Source organism: Sus scrofa, chromosome 5, assembly GCF_054392235.1.
Source record: "Sus scrofa isolate SSC_HxYL_T2T_F1_AM1 chromosome 5, Sscrofa_HxYL_maternal_Yorkshire_Landrace_v2.0, whole genome shotgun sequence".
In the NCBI taxonomy this organism is placed as follows: Eukaryota; Metazoa; Chordata; class Mammalia; order Artiodactyla; family Suidae; genus Sus; species Sus scrofa.
This window is the reverse complement of record NC_139387.1, coordinates 25293578-25300803: the sequence shown is the minus strand read 5'-3', so window position 1 is coordinate 25300803 and position 7226 is coordinate 25293578. Positions and strand designations below refer to the sequence as shown.

The following is a 7226-nucleotide window of genomic DNA, read 5'->3' as shown; positions in this document are numbered from 1 at the left end:
GCGCGGTCGGTCGTTGGCAGAGGGTAACTCAAAAGACTGCCCCTTCATCTGCATCTCTTTTGCAAACTAGGCCACATTGGACGCCCTGCTTGCCTGGCACATCTGCAGCTAGTGCCAAGTTTTGCCTTGGCCTCTCCTAAGACAATATTGATTTTTAACCTCTTAGCATTCTTTGCCTTTTCCTGCCAAAGATGTAGGAATTGTAGGGGGAGGGGCTTAAACATGTCAGATATTAAAAAATTTCCTCTTGGGTAGTATGCTGAGGTCATTCATCTTAGCAGCTCTGCCAATATTGACAGACCTTAGTAAAGGAAACCCTGCTTCTTAACTTCCCTGCACCTGCTTCCTCTCCCCCCCACCTTTTGTTTGTTTGAGGTTATCTCACTAGATATCCCAGCATTAGTGTACCTCCCTCCTGCAATTTGCTCACTTCTCAGCCTCAAGAGGTCCCCAAAGTCAGTTTTTTGCTTTTTCAGATTGGTGGTCTTAAACAGATATTTTATTGATGTATTTAGAAAAGTGGAACCGTCGTTACCCCTGGGAACCTAGGGAGGCAGTAAAAAGTTGCACATAGGCTTTTCTTACACGTACCCTCACATATGCAGTGAAGAATCCAAGAAGAAAAGCAAAACAAGGCCTCGGTGGTGACAGTCATTAGAAATGGAGATAGGGTTAGTAATTAGCACTATTTCCAAAATTACTTTTCCTACTCCTAGCCCTTTTCTCCAGTAGCTCTCACCTCCCGGTACAGGGTCACTGGCCAGAAGGGGTATGTGACATAGTATCAAAGAGGGTTGGTTGCTTGAGCGGAAATGTGTGATGTGTCTACCTGCCTATGGCTTACAAAGACATCATCAGGGTTGTGATCCAAAACATGGAGAGGTGGAGGGAAAGCTTTTTCTGTGGTAATGAGGCCAAAGGCTGGATGTTAAGAAGGTGGTTCTGGAGCGCAGATGATTCCATTTCACTTTCTCATGGGGCGACATGGACGTGGATACGGTGCCAGGCATTGCTGAGCACGCCTCGGAGGTTCCAGATTGGGGCCACTGTGTCTGGCTGCACATTGTAGCTGTCATCTACAGCCTTACAAATAATATTCAGTTCCTTTTTCCCAGCTGGCACAGGGGCTTGCAGCTGCCATAGCCGCCAGGCCCAGGCTTTTCGGGGACGCTGTTCTTCTCCATCCAGCTCAGCCGCCTGCCAGGTTAGGCCCCCATCCAGAGACACATCCACCCTGACCACAGCTCTTCCTCCACCACTCCATGCATAGCCCTTGATAGTCACCTCCCTTGACTCTATTGTCTCCCCGTCTTTGGGCTGTGTGATGGCTGACTGGACAGGAAGTTCCTGAATAGATGGAGCCGAGTCAAAATCTACAGTGTCCCAGTCCACAGATGGAGAGAAGCCTTTGTAATCCCGCCGCTGCCAGTGGCTGTGACTTTCCTCTGGTTCCACGCTGACTTTGCCCAGCCATTTGACATGGCGAGCACCCACTACGCCAGGAACCACCACCCGCACAGGGAAGCCATGGTCACGAGGCAGAGGCTGTCCATTCATCTCATATGCCAGCAGGACCTCAGCTTCAGGGTCCATGGCCCGAGCCAGAGGGATGGATGCTCCATAAGCAGTCCCTGTGGGGTCTGAGTCCAATCCCTCAAAGCAGACATGGGCCTCAGCTTCAGAGAGTTGGTGACCAGCCTGGGCTAACACATCACAGAGCCGTGCCCCAGCCCAGCGTGCAGTGCTAATTGCCCCTGTATTCCACTCCAGACCTCTTACTTCTTTGAACCGAGTCATCTCAGAGCGCCGGTTGCCAGCACACTGCAAAGTGACTGTGATCTCATGCTTGGGGAACTGGTACAAGTCATCCAGGGATAGGTACAGTGACTGACCCCCAGGTGGCCCTACTACATGCAGGCGATAGGTGTCTGGGTCCAGGTTAGGCACAGGCAAGTGATTCCTAGTGAAGAAGATCGGGTTGGGTGTGATGTAGTTTTCTGTCAGCAGCTCAGGGGGAGGTTCTGCATTAAAAGGGCGCTGGCTGTTAACCTTCAGGGCTGGGTGACGTATAGGATCATTAGCATAAGGGTCAGAGGTCTTCAAGGTGGAGGGTGCCTTGTCTTCAGGGCTCAGTTCCCCAATCTTGTACTGAGCCAGTATCTCTCGCACGTGGGGCTGGTCGTGAACAGCATAGAGGGCCCAGAAGGGCTCTAGAGGACCCCCGGCTGCTAGCATCAGCTTTGATGGCCCCCCTGGGTGTAGGTCCACAAATTCTGTGACGTCAAAGACCTCAGAGCCCAAAGTCACCCAAATCCCAGTCTCAGGGCTGCTGTGGGATCTCACTTCCTCCCTCGTGTATATGCGTGGTGGCTCCTGAGCAGCCTGCAGGCAGGGTGGAGGTGAGGCAAAAGGGAACCAAATGTTAAGAAGACATCACTCCAGCTCACCTTGACCTAACCCACAAAATTGGGGTCACTGGGGAATGGAGGCAACAGAATCCATCTCTACTGTGCATGAAGGCAGGGTCACCATGGGTTCTGTGGTAAAGGCTGGGTTGCCTGGGAGCTCACTAGGGCCCCTTTGTTCTGACAGTGAAGTTCCTTCCTTCCCTTACCTTGCACTGGTAGTCATGATAGGCCAACACTGCACCGAGGCCTAGCAGGGTCCCCATGACTCTCCATCCCTTGGTGCTGGAGTGATCACCAGAGAAGGCGAGGATGTGGTGCTGGGGCTGAAATGAATCATTTGTAGAGCAGGCCTGAATGCAGAGCCTTGAGGGAGTGGACTTGAGTCTGGAAGAGAGAGAGGCCTTCTTAGTAGCACACTTCTCATCATAAAAAAGGGCCAGAGGGGAGTTCCCATCATGGTGCAGTGGTTAACGAATCGGACTAGGAACCATGAGGTTGCCGGTTCGGTCCCTGCCCTTGCTCAGTGGGTTAACGATCCGGCGTTGCCGTGAGCTGTGGTGTAGGTTGCAGACGCGGCTTGGATCCCGCGTTGTTGTGGCTCTGGTGTAGGCTGGTGGCTGCAGCTCCAATTCGACCCCTAGCCTGGGAACCTCCGTATGCCGCAGGAGCGGCCCAAGAAATAGCAAAAAGACAAAAAAAAAAAAAAAAAAAAAAAAAAAAAAAAAAAAAGGGCCAGAGAAGGCCCGGGGTGAACCTCTCCCAGGTTAGCCATTGGTTCCTTTGGTTAGGACTTAGTTTCTCAGGGATGGGTGGGACATGTGGGATGTGGCTTTCCCTTTCCTCCCAGGTCACTATCTCAATGATCTTATCTGGCAGATAAGAGTCATAAAAGTACAGTGGGTAGAAGATATGAGCCAGAAACTGGAAGGCCTACCTGCAGGCCTGCTGGATTCCTGGAAGCACAACTTTGCGCAGCAGCAGCATTGTAGCACACCTGGGATAGGAGGAAGATTCCAGGATAAAGACAGGGAGTCCTGGGAGGTGATGAGATTAGGGCAGCTTGTGGGAATGGGTGGGAGGACAGAAATCAGCCAGGAGCTCTCTGGACAAATGGGGAAACTTTTTTCTGTGGTATTGAGGCCAAAGAATGGGAGTGAGGGTCCAAATGGGTCCTTATAGAAAACCTGGAGAACTCTGGAGACAGACTATGCTGACAGGATGGAAAGGAATAAGGGGGTGGGAGGGGGTCTCCTAGAATTACCTATCTCCCGCCCTCCACTCTCTACTTTGTCCACTACAGAGAACAATGGGGGCCAAAGGTCTAAAAGGCAGAGGCTCAGTTTGCCTGTTCATTATTTCTAAATTCAGCAGAGGACAACTGAGGGGTATACTGACTTAGACACAAAAAGGTGAAAAAGATAGTGGCAGCCTGATGGGGTGAGGAGCTTGGATTTTGGAGTCAACGCTTTGTGTTTGTGAAACTAGCCCTGCCATTGACCAGCCCTGTTCCTGGGCAAGATACCAAGCCTCTCTGAACTTGTGTCCTCATCTGTCAAATGAGACCTACCTAGCAGAACTGCTGTGATGAGCCAACAAGTAATAACACTGTCATTGAAGGCCTTTCCCTCCTCTCCCTCCACCCACCCTAAAAAAATAAATAAAAATTGAACCTGGCTGGGAACTGGGCCCCAACCGGGGGTTCCCACCCCTACCTGGCCTGGCCATTCCAGTGAGCTCAGCAGATCGAGGAGTTAATGTCCAGGGTGTCAGGGGACGGGCTAGAGACGGAAGAAGGTAATTTTTCTGCGCTGGCTTGCGCAGTTTCTTCCTTAAAGCACTGAGCAGATCACTGACCCCAGGAGGGCCAAAGCGGGGAGGGGTGAGAAGAGGCAGAATTGCTGACGAGATGCTAAAGAGGGGTGCTGGCAGAGACACTAGGAGGAAGCTAGAAATAGGAGTGGAGTCTGCATTTTACTCCTGGGCCTTAGAACCCTCACTCTCCCTGCCACCTTTCCTCAATCCCAGCAGCCTACTAAAAGCAGACTGGAGCTGCATAGGTAGGACTGACTTGCAGGCAGACTCGGTCAGCCCAGTATCCCAGGTTTGGGAGAGGCAGTCTGCCGCTAAACAGATGGCACCGCCTTGTGCGGGTAGTCGCCAGTCACTCCCCAGAGGAAAAATTTGGTAGAATATGGATGTGTTCAGCACCAAGACACAAGCACCCGGTTCCATGTCGCCCAACAGCTGGCCCAGGAGTGTCTAGTAGCAACACCCCGCGGCCCCAGGAACACTCGGCTAGCGGTAGTGGAGGCGGGGACTAGCAGTTTTGTTGTCCTTGGGATTCGGAGCACCCCTGAGGACCAACACCACCCCCGACCCCGCGCCGCCCCTGCCCAGGTTACTAGTCCTGCCTCCTCCCGGTTACTAGTCCTGCCTCCTCCCGGCCCCAGGTTCCTTACCGGGTTCGCCGTCCGCACCGTGGTTCTTTCACCCGCTCAGCGCCCAGCCGCAGTCGGCGAGGGGGCGGGGCTTGCGCCGTGACGTTGGGCTAGAGTAAAGGACCACTCTCGCCCCTCTGCTCGTCCCCAAGTCATTGGCGGGCCATAGACCGCCTCCCTGCTGCTGTGCCCCGCCTCCTGGAGGCCGAGGCAGGCGGGGATGCCACCTGGGCTCGGAACTAGAACGGTAAGTTTTTGCTTTTACCCCGCCGGAGAAGGACGTCCGGAATTCGGGGCAGTGCAAAGTGATGAGGACGCCCAGAGGTTGGGCTGAGGGATGTCCCTACCCCTCCCAGCTATCTGAGACACAAGTGCTCCCCTCCCAGCTATCTGAGACACAAGTGCTTTCACTAGAGGCCTCGGGATTCAGACGGCTTTCTCCCGGGGGCGGGGGGGGGGGTGAGCTCCGCCTCTTATCTTGTTTTTCACAAACGTCTGTGTTGCAACTGCAACAGCCCTGTGTTTTGTTTTGTTTTTTTTTTGTCTTTTGTCTTTCTAGGGCCTCATCCGCGGCCTATGGAGGTTCCCAGGCTAGTGGTGGAATCGGAGCTGTAGCCGCTGGCCTACACCACAGCTCACCGCAAGGTAGACTCCTTAACCCACTGCCGAGGCCAGGGATTGAACCTGCCCCCTCAAGGATACGTTCCCGCTGAGCCACGACGGGAACTCCTGCCCTGTTTGTATTTTAGAGGAAACAAGAGCAAGTGCTCAATTCTCTTATATCCAGGAACGAGAGCAGAAATGGGGTCTACATAACAATTCAAAGAGATTCTTCAGACTAGTTTAATTTCTCCCCAGATTATAGAACCAACACTGAATAGCCACCTTTTTTTTTTTCTTTTTGCTTAGTGGTCAATTTTTTAAAAATCGTTACTTAATAAGAGAAATGACATTTTAACACCCCAAAATAGGGGAACATTGTAAGTGCTCATAATCTCAGAGTAAAGGGCATAATAGAACATTGTTTGCTATTACCCTTTTATCATTTGGCCCCGAAGTGAAATCTTGTCATTGGCTAGCAGTGAACCTGGGGCAAACGTATCCACACTGCCCTCTGGAGACTAGAAGGTTGAGCTACAGCCTTAAGTGAAGGTCTTCATCTTTAATTTTGGAAAATCAGTTCCCCTCCCTTTCTGCTCTCCTAAGAGCTTTCACTAGGAATGAAGGAGCTGTGGGAGGAGCGCTAAGAGATAAACCGAAAGAGGAATTGACAATGCAAAGGTGATTTTGGCGTTAAAGTTTCTGGAAAAAGAAAGATCCCCAAATGAACTGTGTATAATTAAATCATCAGAGATCCGACACCCAACCTACTATAGCAGTCTTAAAAATAGTCTTAGGGAGTTCCTGTAGTGGTGCAGTGGTTAACAAATCCAACTAGGAACCATGAGGTTTCAGGTTCGATCCCTGGCCTTGCTCAGTGGGTTAAGGATCCAGCATTGCCATGAGCTGTGGTGTAGGTCGATCCCACGTTGCTGTGGCTCTGGAGTAGGCCGGCAGCATTGACTCTGATTTAGACCCCTAGCCTGGGAATCTCCATATGCCGTGGGAGCGGCCCCAGAAAAGGCAAAAAGACAAAAAAAAAAAAAAAAAAAAAGTCTCAGCCCAAAGATACAGAGAAGTCAGTTATGGACTATCTGAAGCCATGGAATGAGACTTTTGCCTAAGAATGTCACCTTACATAAAGCCACACACATACTTTATATAATTAATCTTTTAAATCTCAACTTTTCTTCATTTTACAGAAGACACTGAGGCAGAGAGCAGCTAAATAACTTGAGGCCACAGCTGGTAAGCTGTCAAAGACAGGGCTGAATACTAGGCTGTCGTGGTGTCTGTCCTTCAGATCCTTTGGAATTGAAAACTCCTCCTACAGATGTTAATTAATCACTTCTTTGTGTCATTCTCCCCCTATCCACTTCCACTTAGATTTTGATGGATTGAGGGCTTCTAGTATGAAACAAGAGCGGAATTTCCTAATGAGATAGTAGCCACATTATCAATCAAAAATGTTAATTCAAAAATACCGCCTCTCCCTCCAATCTCGTCACTTGTCTGCCCAGAAGTTCATAGACCACTACCCATTCTGGCTTTTTTTTTTTTTGGCTTTTTAGGGTCATGATCAAAGCATATGGAAGTTCCCAGGCTAGGGGCCACAGCAACGCAGGATCCGAGCAGAGTCTTCGACCTACACCACAGCTCACGGCAACACCAGATCCTTAACCACTGAGCAAGGACAGGGACCAAACCCGAAACCTCATGGTTCCTAGTTGGATTTGTTTCTTTTGCACCACAATACCCATTCTGTTATGATGGCCTAATA

General features: G+C 50.8%; 1 protein-coding gene and 1 long non-coding RNA gene across 4 annotated transcripts; one reads left to right on the top strand and one right to left on the bottom strand.

The window, feature by feature from the left end:
- Positions 1-76: 76 nt before the first annotated feature.
- Positions 77-4922, bottom strand: SUOX (sulfite oxidase). Of its 3 annotated transcripts, none has more exons than XM_085024718.1 (5): positions 4868-4922; positions 4121-4186; positions 3343-3467; positions 2615-2792; positions 77-2382 (listed from the first exon to the last, which is right to left on the bottom strand). In XM_085024718.1, the coding sequence occupies exons 3-5, from the start codon at positions 3390-3392 to the stop codon at positions 973-975; spliced, it is 1638 nt and encodes a 545-aa protein (XP_084880844.1). In that variant the 5' UTR covers positions 3393-3467; positions 4121-4186; positions 4868-4922; the 3' UTR covers positions 77-972.
- Positions 4923-5032: 110 nt separating this feature from the next.
- On the top strand, positions 5033-7156 carry LOC110260685 (uncharacterized). Its single transcript, XR_014803390.1, has 3 exons — positions 5033-5093; positions 6649-6694; positions 7018-7156. It is a non-coding gene; the product is annotated as an uncharacterized LOC110260685 (long non-coding RNA).
- The last annotated feature ends 70 nt before the right edge of the window (positions 7157-7226 follow it).

Bases quoted from the DNA above. Each gene is read 5' to 3' on its own strand.
- SUOX (XM_085024718.1), bottom strand. From the start codon at position 3,392: ATGCTGCTGCTGCGCAAAGTTGTGCTTCCAGGAATCCAGCAGGCCTGC. The intron at 2,793-3,342 runs GTAGGCCTTCCA...TCTCTCTTCCAG, and splicing joins GGAATCCAGCAGGCCTGCAG to ACTCAAGTCCACTCCCTCAA. The intron at 2,383-2,614 runs GTAAGGGAAGGA...CCCTGCCTGCAG, and splicing joins ATCATGACTACCAGTGCAAG to GCTGCTCAGGAGCCACCACG.